General features: G+C 38.6%; 1 protein-coding gene across 2 annotated transcripts in view; it reads left to right on the forward strand.

Annotated features, from left to right (window-relative positions):
- Window positions 1-20,178, forward strand: part of Ibtk (inhibitor of Bruton tyrosine kinase) — a 68,026-nt gene that overhangs the window by 10,403 nt on the left and 37,445 nt on the right. Inside the window, exons 3-16 of one of the 2 annotated variants that reach the window (XM_050118897.1) lie at window positions 577-673; window positions 2,102-2,226; window positions 5,954-6,064; window positions 7,664-7,834; window positions 9,951-10,068; window positions 10,158-10,338; window positions 12,340-12,463; window positions 14,436-14,613; window positions 16,080-16,257; window positions 17,176-17,778; window positions 18,557-18,643; window positions 19,421-19,503; window positions 19,580-19,617; window positions 20,080-20,176. In XM_050118897.1, coding sequence (XP_049974854.1) covers window positions 577-673; window positions 2,102-2,226; window positions 5,954-6,064; window positions 7,664-7,834; window positions 9,951-10,068; window positions 10,158-10,338; window positions 12,340-12,463; window positions 14,436-14,613; window positions 16,080-16,257; window positions 17,176-17,778; window positions 18,557-18,643; window positions 19,421-19,503; window positions 19,580-19,617; window positions 20,080-20,176 — 2,191 coding nt within the window. The remainder of the gene's footprint in view (window positions 1-576; window positions 674-2,101; window positions 2,227-5,953; window positions 6,065-7,663; window positions 7,835-9,950; window positions 10,069-10,157; window positions 10,339-12,339; window positions 12,464-14,435; window positions 14,614-16,079; window positions 16,258-17,175; window positions 17,779-18,556; window positions 18,644-19,420; window positions 19,504-19,579; window positions 19,618-20,079; window positions 20,177-20,178) is intronic. The other variant, XM_050118898.1, reaches the window with a different exon arrangement.

Consider the following 20,178-nt stretch of genomic DNA (forward strand, 5'->3'; position numbering starts at 1 on the left):
GGAGGAAACCAGCATTCTTTACCAGTAGTACAGGACCAGAGGGAGGAGTATCTACTTGGCCCTACCTGTCAAATGTTCTTCTGCCTCTCAGTAGAGCCACTAGGTGTTCCACAGTGGAGAAGTATTTCACTTTAAAAACCATCTTATGTACTTCTCTTTGATTTAAAATGTTACTTCGGGCCTGAAGAAATGACTTAGCAGTTAAGAGGGGACTGGAGTTCATTTCTCAGCACCCGCATTGGGTGGTTCACTCTAATTCCAGCTCTAGGGGATTTGATGTCCACTTTGACATCAGTGGGCACCAGCATACACATGCACATACGCACATGCGAACACACACATGTGTACATACGCACAACCAAACCAAAACTTTAAAATGTTATTTCTTTTCTTGTACTACCAATAATTGAACATTTTATAATTTTTAGTTCTTTTACATATCAGCGCAAATGTATGTAGCTATGACAGATAATTATTACATGGTTATTTTTCTCTTTTTAACGTGTTGATCATTTGGTTCTTATGCAGAAGTTACTGGTTTGGAGTGAATCCATAATATGTATTTTTATTTTGTAGCATGGTGTTAGCTTGTATTTACAAGATAAAGAAGGATTGTCACCTTTGGATCTTCTAATGAAGGACAGGCCAACTCACGTTGTGTTTAAGAACACTGGTAAGAATAGTTTCACACAGTTCAGCGAGGTACAGTTTTAATAACTCCTAGTAGTATTTATTCTGATTAAAATATTGAGGATTTATTTGTTTGAATATCTGTAAAGGACTTTTGGACTTTTACTTTCACATGTGTTGATTATTTTTTATTTTATTTTATTCTTTGAGACAGGGTTTCTCTGTAACTTTGGAGCTTGTCCTGGAACTAGCTCTTGTGGACCAGGCTAGCCTTGAACTCACATAGATCCACCTGCCTCTGCATCCCAAGTGCTGGGATTAAAGGTGTGAACCACCACCACCTGGCTACCCACACATTTTAAGACTTAAAAAAAGTATTGGTTCTTGCCTTTCACCTTGTTTGAGATGCACGGCATCACCCACATTAGCTGTTCTCCAGGCTTCTGGAATTCTCTTGGTTTTGCTCATCAGCTTGTTGAAGTGCTCTCTCCATGTCTGGCTTCTACATGGATCGGGGGATTTGAACTCAGGCCCTCCACTTTGTGGCAAGCACTTTTGGCAACTGAACCTCCTCCCAAGTCCTACTTGCACATACTAATGTCACTTCTTCCACTTTTTTTTTTGCCCTTTTGGTTTTGGAAATGTGAATTTACAGTAAAAGAGAAGAGAATTAATGGAAGTATTGCATAGTTTCTATCTAAGCCAAGTGAGAACACAGTCATTGCCCTTCCCCCACTGCATTGTACATGACAATCAAAGTTTCATTCTAGAATATTTTTAGTCTTCCAGAATAAAACTGAAGACTTATCACAAACTTTCCTCTGATTAAGTTTTATATCAGTTTAAAGGCTTGTTCTTTAGTCATTGTGATTTTGTGTATCGAGAGTGAATTGTAGAAATGAATATTAGTCTTGGGTATGCTAATTTACACGTGTAACCCCAGCACTTGTGGTGGCAGGGTGAGGAGGTCAAGGCCAGGCTCTGTTACATAATGAATTCAGAGGCCATCTTGCGCCCTGGAAGTCCATCTCAATTCCTCAATTGCCCTAAAAAAGAAAAAAAGTTAGTGTTTGTATGGTAACATGTAGTAACAGTGATACTATGCTCACTTTTATAAACACACGTATTTATAAAGCTTATACTTAGAATTTCTTGGGAATAAAGTAGACATTGCAGGTGATGGTTCACTCAGCTGGAAGTTACATGTCACCTTATTAGCTCTCAGTGAGGGCCAAATACTGTGATTATTCACATCAGGCTCAGCCTTTCACTCTGCTTTGGATTTTCTGAGTTTTAGAATTTTCTAGAATTATACACTGTATTAATAGATTCATATTTATAAATATACAAGCTAATTTAGTTTCTATTGAGTCATGTTTCAGGTAAACTGATGATTATTGTGTTCCTATAGTTAGGCTAAATTGTCATTCACTTAAATTCTAACAAAATAAAATCCTAACTTTTATTTCAGATCCCACAGAGGTCTATACTTGGGGCGATAACACAAACTTTACTCTGGGTCACGGAAGCCAGAAAAGCAAGCATCACCCAGAGCTGGTGGACCTGTTCTCCAGGAGCGGAGTTTATGTCAAGCAGGTATTCTGAAAGATCATCCGTGTACTTTGAGAGATAAGATAAAGTATTTGATAGTTTCGATTTTGCACATTTTTATTCTTTTGAAGGTCTAACAACATCTTAATGAAGAAATTCATTAGGAATTTGCCACTTACAGTTTTTACTGCATTAGCTTCAGTCATATGTATAAGACGTATATGTAAGGGGTGCTAAGCCATTTACTTCTCAAGTCATGTGTCAGAGGTCGGTGTTAATTCTGGTACATGATCCTGAATTCTTAAGTGTGAATGAGTGTGCCCTTTCCACTGATAACATGTGAAGGTCTTCTGCATGGTTGTCTGTCCTTCTGCTGCGCTGTGTTTTACTTCCGCAGACTGTGCACCCTCATTGTGCTCCTCCTGCTAACGTCCTGGGTGTGCGCAGAGTGTGCACCCTCAGTGAACTCCTCCCCACTGTCGTCCTGGGTGTGCGCAGAGTGTGCACCCTCAGTGAACTCCTCCCCACTGTCGTCCTGGGTGTGCGCAGACTGTCTTTAATGTCACTCTCCTCTTAGACTTCTTTTTCATTTTGCTCTGGGCAGTCTTGTAAGGCATTTAATTTAACAAGACTGAGGTCTTATTTTTGCCTCTCACACTGTACTCACTTTAATGCTAAGACTTCTACATTTTATACCTCAGATCCCATTATTTGAGTTCACCTTTGTCTTATGAGCTGTGTTATTTTTTCTGTTACTGTAAAGAAGTGCCTGGGACTTACTGAAAGGAGGGAAGATTTGTTTTGGATCAAGTTGTGGAGTCCATATTTCTTTGATTGTTTTTGGGTCTGGTGAGATAGCACAGCCTGCCGGAGAGAATGGTGGTAGGCACTGCTCTCCTAAGAGCTGCCAGAAACACCGAGTGTAAAGGAGACTGCTATTTCATAGTCCCCTTTGAGGGATTCCCCTAATGATCTTTAGCCTCCTGCTAGCCACACTTGTTGAGTTTCTACCACCTTTCAGTAACACCAATCTGCGGACCAAACCGTTTACACAGAGTCTTTGGAGGACATTCCAGATTGCTTCCAAGCTTCTTCCCAGCAGTTTTTTGGATAGCGATGATCGTGTCCTAACTTGACTCCTAAGCTCTGCTTTTTTCCTTTCTGTTATTCACGTTTATTCCTTGTTGGTGCTATTTTGTTTTGAAGTAATTAGTTTAGCCGAGTCACCTTTGGGTAAATCCAGAGTGCATGACTTAGAATGTCAGGCCTTTTCTAGTCTGCAATTTTCATCATCCCCCCCCCCCACCCCCGTATGTACTTGTATCTGTGTGTCTGTTTCTGCCTGACCCAGAGTAGTAGCCTGGAGATATACCCTTAGCTCATATTTGAAATGGAATACTCAGTTTATAAAATTACTGTGCATGCCTGGCTTTCCTCTGACAGTTCTGGTTTTGATGATTTTCTGGTAGAATTGTGTCATTAACTAAAAACTATATGGACGCTGAATGATATGATACCATATTAGGCCTTGGTATAACACCACAATGGCTACATTCTTTATATTGAAAGCCATGCTCTGATGGGTCATAACTAGCAAGATTTGTTTTTTAATAAAAAAGTTAATTATAGAGAAGGTTCAATTTTGAAAGCTTAGGCATAGGAGCTTGTTTAGGAAGGGGAAGAGACTAGAGAATGTATGATGGTGTCATTAAAGCTGTCTCTAGACCTATGAACCTTACCGTAGTGAAAGGACTTAGCGTGACTGAGACTGATGAGCCTGCTCTCAGTCGGTGGTGAACATGAGGGATGAGCTGTCAGAGCAGGAGTGGAGTATGTGACGGCCATGTAGTCCCTTGGGCAGTGCTACTCAGCATGTGTCAGTCTGAGCAGGTCCTCCAGGGGATTTTACAATGGTACGGCATTCCTTTAATTGTTTGTCTAGGCGCATAAAATAGTAATCTATTCACAGGTATTAATGACTGAACACATTTATGGTATTCGAAAGATGTTTTTTTTTTCTGAGTTTTTAGTTAGTGCTAGATTGTGTGGTCTTGAGTGGGGAACTTTTGCCACCAGTGACAGGATAATGGTGCTCTTAAGACACGAAGAGTATGACTGTGCTATCTGGTCCTATTATAGACCCATTATAAAAAATTCTGTTCTACTTGATGCTCTAAAGTTTAGAACAATACATTAAAAAAACAAAAAAAAAAGGAAGTAGAAGTTGAGGATCAAGGAGATTTTATTTACTCTAGGACATGAATAAGGGAAGCTCTGTGGAGAGGTGTGAGAGAAGAGGATTGTAAATTCAGTTCAGGAAGCGGAAGCTGGCTGACAATGTTTACTGAGCACAGTTAGATGCAGAGCTGACCTTTACTCACTGAAAGGTGCTGGCTCTGTAGTGCAGCACCAGATGAACTGACGCTCACCCATTGCAGATCCTAGAGAGCTGAAGTGAAGAACCTTTCTAATTGTTCAAAAATTCCAAGCGTTAAGTTCTGCTATCATGGGTTCTTTAGTGGTGGGATAAAAATGAATATGTAATTGAAACAAATATATTTGTTTTGACTTAAATAATATTTTTTTTCTTTCAAAAATTCTAACTTTATAAACTTGGGATTGGTTTTTAGACTTTCTTTTATTGTATTTGTGGTACAAAGAAGTGAGTATTTTATTTTGCTTTTTTACTTTGGACAGGAACGTGTTTATAGAACTCTCAGTAGTCCATAGATTTCTGTGGCTCAGCTTATAATTTTCTTATTTTCCAAAGGACCATGCCTTTCTGGAGAATGAGTCTAGGATTTCTTTCTTTCTCTCTCATCTTTGTGTATCTTAAGAAGGAAGGAGTGGTAGCGTAGTAAGGTGTAGAGAGGGACGTAGTGCTGCAGTGAAAGCAGCAAAGCCTGGCCTCTGCTAGCTGGAAGCAGGGGCGCCTTTAGAGCTGCTGGGAATTTGCTGTTTCTACCCCCTGCCGATGCACGGAATATGTGAGTGCCAACTGTGTGTCAGTAGTGGGTGGAGGGTTGGAAATGGGAAAGAGAAAGACTTGAAAACAAATACAAAATTCTTTAAGGTTTAAAATGCTATTAAAGCTATATTTGATAAAAACAATTCAAGAAAGGACACAATGCTTCTCCAATTGTGTGTTATCAAATCTTTCTAAAAATACTCTTTTGATGTTTCTACTATTTTTATTAATAACAGATTCTGTTTGATAATCTTATTCTCCATTTTACACTCTGCTCAGTTCTTACTGTTCGACACCTCATTACACTAGAAAACAAAGGACAGTTATTTTTGCCATTGAAGACTGAAAGCTTACATTCCAGTGTTAATCTCCCACTTCACTGCTCTCTTTGTTTCCCTCCCCTGGGAGTGTTTTTGGGTATAATTTAAAATGGTTATAATTTAATTTTTATTTTAGAACACTTATAAAGAGAATAGTATAGTGAACACCCCAAACATATTGTCTAGCTATACAATTAACAAATATTCCGCTTAAAGAATTGAAATAAAGAGGATTTTTTTCAGAGAATTTTTTTTTAATTTTTAATTTTATTTTATATGCATTGGCATGAGGGTATCAGATTCTCAAGAAATGGAGTTACAGCCAGTAGTAAGCTGCCATGTGGGTGCTGCACATTGAATCTGGGTTCTTTGTAAGAGCAGCTGGTATTCTGAGCTGCTGAGCCATCTCTCCAGCCCCTTTTCAGAGAGTCTTTTTTTTTTTTTTAAAGAGACTTTTAATAACGTAGTTTTCTTTTCTCCTTAGGTGGTGCTTTGCAAATTTCATTCAGTCTTCCTGTCCCAGAAAGGGCAGGTTTACACCTGTGGGCATGGTCGTGGTGGACGCTTAGGCCACGGAGATGAACAGACGTGCTTGGTAATGGAGTCACTACATAGCAGACATCAGCAAAGCTGTGATAAGATGAAATATCAGTTAATTTTTATATCCTAGCTGGAAAGCAAAGTAACGTTCAAAATTACTAATAGTTTTAAGAAATTTGCTTCTTAGTATATCGCATAAAAATTAAAGACTTAAAAGTGAAAGTATCCAAAAATATTTGACATATAACAAATACTGGGTCAGGAAATAATATGGGTTTATAAAATATGTATATGTGTATATAAAGAGTTTAAAGGTCAGATTAATTATAAACCCTTTCTTTTACAGGTTCTTATTTCCTTAAGATATGCATGATCTAAAAAAGTGAACAATATTATTCAAATGTTAGTATTTATGTTACTGAAACTTAAGGTAATTGAAAGAAACCTAGTTTATTATATGCCAGGAAAAGGCTGATTTTTTAAAAAAAATCATCTATTAAAGGAAAGAAAGCAACAACATTAATAGCTTTCACTTCTTGAGCATTTGGTGTACTTGAAATTAGGGTTAGGGTTAGTACTTACAATGAGCCTCCCAGCGGTCTTGTCAGCTGCAGGCGCTTCTGTCTACGTTGTGTGCATTACACTAACACTAAGAAAGCAGTCGTTTATGGATTGCTAGTTCTCAGATAAGGAAAATGAGGAAAAGTTAAAAATTTGATTGAGATCAAATAGATAGGAAATGGCTGAAATGAGCTTTGAGTTCAGGATGCGTAACTGCAAAAAATTGAATAGTTTATATTTGGTTATTTCTTGAAGGGAAGTTGTATTCTTTCCCTTTCTTCCTAAAATACTGAAGAGCAAAGGGCTCTTAGGGTTTCCACTGTTGTGAAGAGACCATGCAAGCCAACTCTTACAATGAAACACATTTAATTGAGGTAGCTGCTTACGGTTTCAGAGGGTTAGTCCATTATCATGGTGGGGAACATGGCAGTGTGCAAGCAGACATGCTGCTGAAGAAGGAGCTGCTACATGTTGATATGCAGGCAACAGGAAGTAGACTGCCTCACTGGGTCTGGCTTGAGCATATATGAGCCCTCAAAGCCTGCCTCTACAGGTACACACTTCCTCCAACAAAACCACTCCTCTAATTGGAGACCATTTTCTTTCAAACCACCACAGGTTCCTTTTTCTTTTATTCCTGTTACTAACTTTGCATTTGGGATACAGTAGGGCTTAAAAGTCACTTGAGAACCAAAAGTTTGGCTAAACAGGTACTGCTATACCTGACATTATGAGAGTGATTCTTGAATTCACAGAAGGTGATCCCACAAGTTTTCCTCTGACCTCCACACATGTGCCTGTGCATACACACACACACACTCACACACACACACACAGAAAAAATTTAATAAACAGTTTTTAAAAAATGTTTTAAAACTCACTTGAATTATTTCACTGAAGTGCCCTACTGGTCTTATATCTATTCTGCTTAATGTCATTACCTGCGCTTTGATGAGATGTAGACTTTGCCTTTGAAAGGGGCAGTCTTCTAGTCATACCATTTTGAGCGCAGTGTCACAGAGTCTGTGTGCATTTTTATATAAATAGTCTCTGTTGATTAGAGTACTAAAATAAAGCCAACTCTGTTTCCTAGGTTCCCCGGCTTGTGGAAGGACTGATTGGTCACACTTGTTCCCAAGTGGCAGCTGCCGAGGATCACACTGTTGTACTAACTGAAGATGGATGTGTCTATACATTTGGTCTCAACATTTTTCACCAACTAGGAATTATTCCTCCACCATCCAGCTGTAATGTACCTAGACAGGTAAACTTCTCTTTTTAACCAGTAAGGTATTTATTTGCTATAAAATTTATATGGATAAAAGATGTAACTTATTAATGGAGAAACTGTATTTTCTTAGTTAACTTCCTCTTTAGTGCTATGATACATATGTTTCTGATGTGACCTATGCGGCTTGAGTCCTGGAATTCTGACAAGCAGTAGTGAGAATGAAGAAAGGACAGATAGACGTATGTATAGGAAAGCGGGGATCAAGTGGTGGTGCGCTTACCCACTACCACCAGCACCCTGCAACTGCAGCATGTATATTAGGTGCAGCACAGAAACAAGGATTGCTGGTCCTTGAAGAGGTCTCTGTATACAGTCTCAGGTAAACATCCAGAGGAGGAGGGAGCTGCATTTGCTGGCCTTTGCATACACTGTCCAGTTGTTCAGAAACACTTACATTCAAGCTCCTGAGGGAGGCTTTGCTGTTGCTCTTGAACTTCCCCCAGGTGAGGCTTTGCTGCTTCCTTGCAATTGAGGAATTAGAGCCTGCTACATGACTGCCCATGTCAGCAATGCACATTAACGCAGGAACCTCGTGAACTCAGGGCTTCCTATGCTACCTGTATTTTTCTTTTTCCGTAAGAAAATGACAGTACAAACTGGCATTCATTTGAAGTTAAAAATAAAAGCACAGGGGAGGTTATGCACTTGGGAGATTATTTACTAAATTATCTTAGAATTAACTTTAAAGATTAAAGAAGAAATTACGTGTGTGTGTGTGTGTGTGTTTGTGTGTGTGTGTGTGTGCGTGTATGTGAGTCTGTGCACCTGAGGGCACGTGCCTTTTGGGCGTCAGAAAAGTCCGCTGGAGCTGGAGTTACAGATGGTTGTGAACTGTCTAATGTGGTCCTAGGTACTGAACTCAGGTTCTCTGCGAGAGCAATGTGAGTTCATAACCCCTGAGCATCTCAGCAGCCCACAGATTGGACGTTAAAGTGTTTAGAAGCAGAGATGAATGTGACTTGAGTTTTTTTTTTTTTTTTTTCCTTTTTTGATGCTAGGGATTGAAGCCAAGATTCTTGCAAGCTAGATAAGATTTTTACTACTTAATTTACTCCCAGTCCCAGATTTTTTAGTTTGAAGCTTGGTTTATCAACATACCATACCTGCACAAATGAGACACTAAGAAAAAAGCCTTTGCTCTTTTGTCTCCACTCATGTTGCACCTGCTGACAAGAGGGTATGTGGGTCAAAGTTCGCTATTTTTCCACTCCAATCAGCACATGGCCACCATCAAAAGGTGCCCGTTCCCCAAATTTAGAAACCTTACATGTACTAGGAGGAGTACTCTAAATTACTGTTTATTAGACTCATCACCCACAACAAGTATTTTTATTGCATCACACTTTATAACTTATATGTCTTATATATTAAATTCCTTTTTAGTTTGATACTCTCTATCTAAAATTATTAATAAATTGACAGTTTTAGTTAAGCACTTCAATCTTCCTCTTTTCTCTTCTGGATCAGCAGTATTACTCCAGGATAGTTGGGTATAGTCTCTAGTTGGATACTTTCAGAAAGATCTGTATTTTCCAACTTACTGTCAATTTGTGGGTATTTAGTTTTGTGTAGTTCTTTAGGAACAACAAATAGATTGCGTTCCATTTTCACAGTATGGCCATCTTGGAATCCTAGGTTGATAGGGAAGCTTCAGTTTCCCAGGGGTCACATGGCAGTATTTGAAGACAGTTTCAGAAGGAGTGGGATAGTGGTGCTAATGATAGCTAGCTAGTGGGTAGAGTCCAGGAATGCATAAGGCGGTCTTTCATGGGAGGAAATAATCCCTGCCAAAATGTCAAGCGCGCTGCTATTGTGAGAACCTGCTTATAGCAGATTTAGAAATCACCATTTTTTAAAACATTGCTAAAATTGTAATGGTTTTGGTTTTATACAATCCTAGTTTGAAAGCTGGTGGCTGAAAGTGGCTGTATCAGTGTGTTCTGATGAGCTGGTCTCAGTGTTAGTTGGGAGGTGGCTAGCAGTTGAGAAGACAGTGGCTGTTTACTACCTGGTGTACTGTGTCTTAGACAAGATTGCACGAGACCTTAGATATCTAGTCTGCTGTAGTCTTACTTGTCATTCTGAACAGATACAGGCAAAACACCTGAAAGGAAAGACTGTTGTTGGAGTAGCAGCAGGCAGGTTTCATACGGTGCTGTGGACTCGAGAAGCTGTTTACACGTTGGGACTGAATGGTGGACAACTGGGTAAGAAATCTTTCATGGCCATATCTGAAAACTGCAGTGTGATCTTAGGATGCGTATTTTATGGTTTACTTATCTGTGTAAATTTTTAGGTCACTTACTGGATCCCAATGGAGAAAAGTGTGTCACTACCCCTCGTCAAGTCTCTGCCCTTCACCAAAAGGATATTGCCATGTCTTTGGTAGCTGCAAGTGATGGCGCCACCGTCTGTGTTACCACAAGGGGAGATATTTACTTACTTGCAGACTATCAGTGCAAGAAGGTGGCAACGAAGTATGTATATTCTGGAAAAGAAGCCTGTGGTTATAAGCTCTAAGACCGCAGCTGCTCTCCAGCTGCTAGGTGCACACCGTGCCTCGTGAGATGACAGAAGGGAGGGATAACTAAGTGTGGTTTTCTTTGATTTCTTGTTTTTTGACAAGGATCAGTGGACAAAACAAAAAGTTTTGTTTGCAAATTATAAAATATTTTTGAGTCATATTTAACATAAGATATGTCCCACCAGGTTAGTTGTTGAAAGGAGGGGCCACTTGTTTGTCCCAGCTACCTGGCTTGCTTAGCCTCGAAATAACCACACAGAAACTGTATTAATTTAAACACTGCCTGGCCCATTAGCTCTAACTTATTAGCTAACTCTTACATCTTGATTTAACCCATTTCTATTAAATTATGTATCACCACGTGGCTGTGACTTACTGGCAAGATTCTAACTATAGTCCTTCTGAGGCAGAGGATCCATGGCTTCTTTGACTCTGCCCTTCTTGCTCCCAGCATTCAGTTCTGTTTTCTCCGCCTACCTAAGTTCCACCCTATCAACTAGGCCAAGGCAGTTTTTTTATTCATTAACCAATGAAAGCAACACACAAACAAGGAACTCCTACACCAGTTAGTTTCCCTTTTAATGTATCTGGTGCACAGAACTAGACAAATCCTCATTCTTGGTTTATAATACAGTGTCATCTACAGACTTTAATATTTTATATACTGTTAATTAAAAAAGCAATTGTTTACCTTAAATACTCTGCCCAGGCTCACTCTTCACATCTTACTGGTGTGCTACATCTCCTTGTACAGTGTAGCCTGTTGTGTTTAGCATGCCATAGTAACATGCAGTAAACTAGCTGTTACTTGCGATATCAAAGAATATAGAATCAAATTTAGACGGGTCCACATGCCAGCTGTAGCTCTCTGCCTTTCTCTCATACACATACTCAGTGTGTCACCTGTGAGTTTGTTTAGAGTGATACAGAGAGCAGCATTTAAAAATAATTGAAGTAATCTTGTGTTTCTGATACATTTCAGTCTGTAGTAGTTGATTAATCCATATCTGATTTGACAGTAGTGTGTTATCGTAGGTCCTTCCAAAGTATTCCCCTTTTGTAGAAAACCTTTTTTTTCAGACTGATATTTAAGAGCAATATTTTATTCTATTATATTTCATTAGAGTAGGGGCTAGCAAGTGTGGAAATAATTCTTTGCACACCTATAACTGTTTCCTGGAAAAGTATAACAACTCTTGGAAACAGATTTAAATTTGAGCACGGTGAACATGCTATTGCTTATGCATGAAGTGAAGATAAGATGGTGACTTCTTCAGGTTGTTTACGTGAAGCCAGCTCTGCGCTGAAGTCAGACATCAGGTTACTGAAGCCTGTCTTCCCTGTCTGACATTGATGGAAATGTATCACATGTGTTCCATAGAACCAATTGAATAGGTGTGAGTTGGCTTGTGGAATGTTAAGTTGTAGTTTTAATTAACATTTATAAGGCATTTTAAAGTTTCCGCTGGATACATTAAATTGTGTTCCAAATTTTCACTAAGAAATTAAATTACTACATGGTAACTTTGAAAATACTAGTTTTTCAAAGCAAGTATCCTTCTGAGAGGTCAGATAGCTGTAGAGTAGCACTGGGCAGGCTCTGCACATCAGACAGACAGAAAAACACGTGTGGCTGTGGATGAGGGGAGTAGTGGTGTTGACCTTTATGGTATGTGTGACTGGTTAGGATTGGCATATTTAAGCATTTCTATTTTATTTTTAATTTTTTTAATGTTAAGATATGGGTATACTTAGGAGCTAATAGCCTTCCAGTGAATGTGTTCCTTATCAATTGGGGGTTCACGGTGTAGGTAGTGGCTTTGAGAGGAAGTGCAGTGAGCAGAGGCAGAATCTTTCTACTTTCCTTATCAGTTATTGTTTGAATAATTATTTTTATAAAATTAAGCATGTGTGCTTCAGAAAATGCTAATTTATGATTTTTTTTTTCACTCAGACAACTAAACTTGAAAAAGGTTCTTGTATCTGGAGGTTATATGGAATATAAGGTTGATCCTGAACATTTAATAGAAAATGGGGATCAGAAAATATGTGTCCTTGCTCTGGATGGAGCTGGAAGGGTGAGTGTGTATTTATGTTAAAGCCAGTCCTGTGATTTGTGGAGATGTGATAGTGTGAACTGCCTGGCTTTGGTGGAGACTGCTGATGCCCTTTCCCTTCTGTGACACAGGACTGTTGCTAAACGGATTCTAAAGCTTCATTTACTGCTATTAAAATAAAAACAAGTAGTTTGAATTATTTGGTGTGTAAACTGTCTATAAACAGAATTGAAAGGTGTAAATAGAAATAATACTATTTAATTATTTTATAACAGTAAACAGGCAATATATTATACATTTGGGCCATAATTAAAAAATATTGTTCCTGATTAAAACTTTATGTAAATGTAAATATAGATTATGATGCCCTTTATTAAATATATAAATAATATGCTTCTAGGTCTTATTTCTTAGCTGTAGTTTTCTTTCCTAGTAGAAATGTATCAATACATATCTCATAATGGAATCACTAGTTTTAAATGTTTTTAATTATTTATGTGCGCCCATGCTGTGGTGCACTTCTGTGGAGGCCTAAGAAAAAGATGGGGGAACTCTTTATTTCTTTATACCATGTAAGCCCCGGGGATTGAACTCAGGTCATCAGGCGTGGCAGCAAGCACTTTTAACTGGTAACCCATGTCACCAGCCCTACCTAAAATATATTTTTTAATTATATATTTGAAGACATACTTAATACAGGCTCATAATTATAAATTGTACGTATTTTAAGCTTTAAATAGTATTATAAAGTTTAAATATTTAAATTTCACATACTTAACTTTTATGTATTAGTAATACTGATAAAATTACACACAGGGTAAGAAACCAGTTTTCTTGTTATAAAACAATGACATGATAAGATATTTTGTGAGGTCTAAATTGTGTAAATAGTGATATGAAGCTTCACATTTTAGAAGTTGAACAACCACGTCTGGACATGTTTGTCAGTACTGCAGAGCCCCTCCTCTCCTCATGAAACACCACAGACAGGCATAGTGGTGCTTTCCTGCTATCGTAGTGCCCTGGAGGCTGAGCCCCTGCTGGCTGCATAGGAAGATGGAGTGCAGCGTGGCTGCTTAGAAAACCCTGTTTCAACTGTGCCCCTCAGAGATAAACAGACACCACAAGATGCAATTGCAAAGCTCCACCTGCTGGTGTGTTTATAATACAAGGTGTAGCCATTATTTTCAAAAATTGGTTATGAGGAGTCAGTCTTTTGGAAATCATGAGTTTTAACTTGATACTCTTTAATCCCAGTGTATAGGACAATGAGGCCAGGATTCATGAATTCTCAGGCTAGTCTGGACTGTATAGTAGGCTCCTTTCTTAAAACAAGTCAACAGCCCTTCCCTTCTCTGCCAGCAGTTTCCAGCTTAGAACGTGGCCTGTGTGCAGACAGAGGCACTGCCTCTGGAGATGAAGTTTTGCAGGACAGGGCAGCACCCTCTCTTAGATCCCTCTGTACCTTAACGCTACTCTCTGTGCTATTCCCAGGGCTGCTAAGAGTCCCTAAACTGAGAGACTTCTTTACCTAAGGCCTTGTTTTAGTTATACAGTTAAGTATATCTTTTTATCCTTGAGAGTAAGTTGGATTGATTTTGGTAATTACCTGACATTAAAGTGTTAAATCTAGCATCTTAGTGTGCTATAATATTCCAGCAGGACTGTTTGCCCCAAGCAAGTCATGTGGAAAACAGCTTCTCCTTTGGGGGAGTGCCATGGACACATTTAGTACTTAATATTGTTTAGTCTACTTTCTTGAAAGGTGTAGTTCTCCAACATCATCTTGATTTTTGTATTATCTTTTTTTTTTTAAATTTATGTGCATTGGTGTTTTGCTTACAAGTATCTCTCTTTTCTGTGGAAGAATAATTCTTGAAAAATATGTGTGAAAGCTTTTATTTTTACTGCACTGCACTGTTTTTCAATTCAAATTTTGCTTGTTCTGATGCCATATTGCTTTGTATTGTGCTGTGGTTTGGTTTCATTTTAGGTGTTTTGCTGGAGATCACTTAGCAGTTCTCTGAAGCAGTGCCGATGGGCCTATCCACGCCAGGTGTCAGTCTCTGATATTGCTTTAAATAGAAATGAAATTCTGCTTGTCACACAGGACGGGGAAGGATTTAAAGGGAAGTGGGTTGAAGATAAAAGAAAGAATTCTGAAAAGAAAGGTCAGTTTATATGACTACTTACATACTCTAGTCAGTCTATAATGTGACGGAACCGCTAGGCTTACTCCGCAATGGTTGTGTATTTGCCTTTGTGGTTAGGTGTGTCTCTCCCATAGATCAGATCACTCGTGACCCAGGGCATGGCTACTCCTCTCTGTTGTTAGTATTTGATGTATTCTTTGGCACATCGTGGTCCTTCATTATGTTGTCTTGAACCAATGAATTAGTTGTTTCATGCTTACAGTGTATCCTACAGACATTGATGATTACTCTGAGAGTTACATACTCCTCAAAATTATAGAACGTAAAAGGAATTTTACACAATATTGATTTGTTTTTTCTTTATAGATAGAGACTAAGGTCTATAATATGCAAGGTGCATTGGCTATGTACTAGGTACAGGGAAGGGTTTTAATGATAGGAAAATGTGGGAGATGAGCCCCCTGGTCCCAGGCACTGATAGCTGATAGAGCTAAGAAACGTCTTTTATTCCAATTTTCTTGAGACCAGTAACTAATGTAATGTGAGTTTCTTAAGAGCATAGGGATGGGAATAACAGTGTTAGAGGAAGCATAGTAAAGTACAGGAGACTGAAATAGACTACATTTGAGAATGTAGGCAGAGCACAGGTCTGTCTTGTAAGATTTGTGAGTCTTTAGTTTTACATCACTCTTACTGGTCAGTCAGATAGAATTCATGGCCACTTGCTCCCTCAGCTGCTCTTCAGTGTCATCCCCTCGCCCCCACCCCCCGCCCCTTCCTGAACATCTAACAGTTACCAAGTTGTGCTACTCCTATCGTAAATGTTTTTTTAATTGTTATTTCCCCTCTTCTGATTGATTGTTACAGTCCCTATCATTTATTATTTCCGTGTGTGGAATTAAAGTAAGAAAGTCTTTGTGTATATTCTTTAAGCATTTTTCTGCTGTAGCCAGAATAATTTCTTTGTAAGTGCCATGTCTACCTGGAAGCATTTCGATTTTTGTTTTTATAGACTGAATTTGACTAGTCATTTCTCTAAAGTGTGATCTAACTTGGTAGATTGGCTTATTAAGCGTAGGGGCGTTTCTGTCCTGCTGACTCTTGATTGGTGATCACTAAATCACAGTTGCACAGTGATCATTCCTGTATTTGCCTAGTGCCTGCAGGAGAAAGGAGGGAGCTTGTGGTGACACTTAGGTTCGAACAAAGCTAGTATAGATAGAGTTACCAGTGTGAAAGGTGACTTTGGCTGCAGTGTGGAAGGTGTTTTCTGGGAGAAGAAATTGTGACCAATACTGAAAATTGTCTATATGTGTAGCGAGTACACAGCACTGTGTTGAAGATGGAGAGGTTCTGAGTTCTTCAGAAGGACTTCATGTGTACTTTTACAGTTTTCAAATCACTTTTATTCCAGTTACTCCTAAATCTTTTTAATAATTTCATTGCAGCCTTGATTAATGATAGTTCATTTATTTTCTTTTTAGCAGACATTTTACCAAACCTACATCATTCCTCACCAGATGTGTCTTGTGTCTCTGATACAAATAGTGTGTATGAAAGAATTCGACTTGAGAAACTTCCTTTTGCCCATAGAGCTGTTAGTGTCAGCACAGATGCAAGTGGGTGCAACTTTGCAATCCTACAGTCAGACCCTAAAACAAGGTATAATTGTCTTTAATCCATTTTATTTTTAGAAGGAATAATCATTAGACCTTCTTCTGTTTTCAGTAGCTTTTGATGCAGATTAAATCGAGGAGCTGTTACCAAGCTCTAGAGACCTTCAGCAGATGTGTTAAAGGGTGATCAGGAGGGAATGTTGGCTACACTGGGGAGAGTATGTGTTCCCCTAGTTTATAACCTGATTTTGAAAACAAAAATGCCTACAAAGGGTCTGTCTTTAGTACATGTTAGACTTGGGGTTCTCAGATTCTGAAGAATGGATTATAAATATTTTTTCGGTATAAAAGTTTCTGTCTCTTAAATGTGATAATTGACAAAAAAGAGGTGTTGGGGTCGGGTAAACATGTTCTGACTGCGTTAGTACAAGGAGAAATGAACATCAGTGGCATTGTTGGGAGGAAGGAAGGCCGGGAGTCAGGTGACCATCCATTCTGGTTTACTTAGGTTTCCAGTTTAGCACGGAAAGTGTCATAAGCTGGGAAAACCCCCAGTCCAAGGCAAAGCAAGAACATCAGTCACTTTCCTTGGTAGATGAAGTGTAGAGAACAGGGTATGATTATAGACATATAGCACTCAGGGTGGTAGAATGATTGTATATATTTTCACTTGCTTGAGTAACTATTCTTGATCTGTGACTTTATTTGCTTAGTTCCTTTTTTTTTTAGTTGTAAAATAAGTTATGTAAAAAAGGAAAAACTTGGAAACTTTTCTTATTTTTATTGTTTTCAGTTATGTTGTTTAATATTCTATTAAATATTTAACATTTTTGGGGTGATATTCTTGTATTTAGAAAATGCCAGAATTAGACATTTCTAAGTTTAAGTAAGCCATTTCTTCTCAAGGGAATCAGCTTGGGATCTGTTTTCTTCAAAGTAGTAATTATTTCTTTTTCATTTCTAGCCTTTATGAAATTCCAGTTGTGTCTTCATCATCCTTTTTTGAAGAATTTGGCAAGCTCCTGAGGGAAACAGACGAAATGGATAACATCCATGATGTGACATTTCAAGTTGGCAACAGACTCTTTCCTGCTCATAAATACGTGTTAGCAGTGCGCTCTGACTTCTTCCAGAAGTTGTTTCTTTCAGATGGTACTCCTTCAGAACTGACAGATGTGTACCGGAAAGATGAAGATGCTGCAGGCTGCCATCTCTTTGTGGTGGAGAAAGTTCATCCCGACTTGTTTGAATACCTCTTACAGTTCATGTATACAGATACCTGTGACTTCTTAACTCATGGCTTCAAACCAAGAATATTCATGAACAAAAAGGCAGAAGACTGTAAGGGCTCCTCAGATTCTCATATGAATAAAATGAATTGCCATGTGGATGATAACCAGAAGGCAGCATTTGAGGTTTACAAAAACAACCAAACTCACACAATTAGTGAAAGGCAGAAAAACAAACACAAATCTTCCAAAAAGGGGAAAGGTGTTGGGGAAGATGATCCTGTAAGGATGTTGCAAAATGTTGCAAAGAAATTTGGCCTCAGTGATTTGAGTAGCAGGTACAGTTCTTGGTCTACTTGCCTTGTCCAGTCCTGCTTTGAAGTGGTTGTTGCCTTTTCTCTCTTTCCTTTCATTTTTGTCTTTGTGGGAGACATACATGGATGTGTACCTTTCTCTCACTGCTGTTTTCTGGACAGTTACTACTTAGGGACTTAATTCCTCATTTGCAATTGTAGAACAGAAAGTTTGCTGGTGGGTTTCAGGTGCTGTGCTGTGAGTGTGTAACAGGGAGAGCGACTTAGTTCCTTAGAACCTGTTGTGTGCTGGAAAGATCTTGGGTGTCAGAAAGACCTACAGCCTTTCTGCTCACCCTAGACAGGGCAAGTTTCACCAACTTCAGTTCATCAGTATGCAAAGTCCTTGTGTTGTTGATAAAGGCTTGCCGTTGAGTTACTAAAGTATCTCATGGCACCTGTCCCATTATGAACCTGCACTGATATGCTGTTCCTCTAACAAGGCTTTCATATGAAGCTGCTTGTGCTGGAATAGCCATTGTCATGTATTTGGGACAGGGAGGGCTGTGTACTGTGATTCTATTGGGAAATACAGAAAGACCATGTGATGGCTTTGGTTTGTGACTTGTCAGCCATGATATTAAGCATATTTTAAATTCTAATGAAGACTGATTTGTTAGAGCTTGAAATGAGGTTTTGAGACTTTCTAGGAGCATGTTGTAACTGTGTTTAACTTCAAGCCTGACGGTTAGATTTTTGTTGGGTGTTGCTTTTAGTAGAAGACAATCTCCACCTGTTGTTAATTTATATTTTTCCTTGATAGGTTAGATGGAGTCAGATTTGAAAATGAAAAAATTAATGTTATTGAGAAGAAAACTGGTGATAAACTGAAGCTAAGTCAGAAAAAATGGTAAGTTAGCAGATGAGGGTCAGCCCTGCGTATTTAGAGTTTTGGTTTATAAGACGGAAGTAGATGAGGGTCAGCCCTGTGTATTTAGAGTTTTGGTTTATAAGACGGAAGTAGAGCTCCTTGCAGCCATAGGAGAAGGGAGACGCTGGTTGTCTCTACCCCTTCGGGAGGCTTAGGAAGCCACCGATCTAGACAGACACTGCCTGCTGGAGGAGATCATTCTTTCTTCTCTATTCGGATTAAGAAAGAGATTTTACTTGTTGCTTTTTCTTCAATTGTGGATCTTATAAGTAGGGTTTTATGCAGACCTCCTCCCCCATTCAGCTGTTTAGGTATTTTCGTTATGATTGTTTTGTTTAGTATGATTTTTCCCGGAATATATATACTACATGTTAAAAAGTTTTGTGTTAGGTACTTTATAGGTGATGTCTTGAAGAAAGAGAAAATTTCTAATGATTACTTGGCATGCAGTAGGCTGTTTAATAAGAGAATAAAGGGCTTTGAGTGTGCCACTGATTGCCACTAATTCCTTGCCTACAATTAAAAAGATAATCAACGGGGAAGTTTTAGTATTCAGTTCTCTTTTAAAAAAAATGATTTGGCTATTATTGTCTTTTTTGAGATATTGAAAGGTAAGGTATATGTGTATTTGTAGTGTGTATACTCTTGCCAACATTTCTCTAAGATTAAAGTTAAGCCAAATCCATACTTTTTTCATCCCTCTGTAAATATGCAGAAAATTGATCTTTGTTTGATTAAACTTTTTTTTTTTTTCAGTTCATTTCTCCATGATGTTACCATGAAGTCTGTGGATGGAAAGGAATTCCCCTGTCATAAATGTGTGCTCTGTGCCAGACTTGGTAGGTGGAGTCTTGTTAGCGACCGAGTCCTGTGTTTGTTCTGCCCCCTCTTCTCACTGCACTGTTTCTCTTCCAGAATATTTCCGCAGCATGCTGAGCAGCTCCTGGATTGAGGTGAGGTGTAGAGAGTGTAGGCATTCCTGCATATCCTGGGGGTTAGGGTGGGGGTCTTCTATATAAAACATCCAGAATTGGAACTTGGTACTTTGGATTAGTTCTGCATTTCGTTTATGTTACATTATGTGTGTTCAAGTTTTCTAGAAAATACCAGCATTTGGAAGATAAAATTATTGTCATAAAGCTGTTAAAAAAAATCATAATCTCACCACCATTTTTGAGACACACATTAGGTAGGACTGTCCTTGTGTGTCTTGTTTTCTGAATTTTCTGTGTTTCTTTTTTAATGTTATGTTTTAAAATTAAGTGTCTTATTTTAGATTTGTATTTTATAAATTCTTCCAAGGGTCTTTGATGTGATTTCCTGTCCAAAGTTTTTATGCTAGCAAATCATCTAACAATATGGTAGTAGTTTGTTGTTTCAGATTAATGAGTTGATTTTGTCTTATGCGCTCATAGGCCTCCAGATGTGCAGCCTTGGAAATGCCAATACAGTCTGAGATTCTGAGAGTTATTGTGGACTACCTCTATACTGATGAAGCTGTGGTCATAAGAGGT

The sequence above is a fragment of the Alexandromys fortis genome, unplaced genomic scaffold (genome assembly GCF_014885135.2).
Source record: "Alexandromys fortis isolate MF-2015 unplaced genomic scaffold, M_Fortis_MF-2015_v1.1 scaffold_164, whole genome shotgun sequence".
Classification (NCBI taxonomy): Eukaryota; Metazoa; Chordata; class Mammalia; order Rodentia; family Cricetidae; genus Alexandromys; species Alexandromys fortis.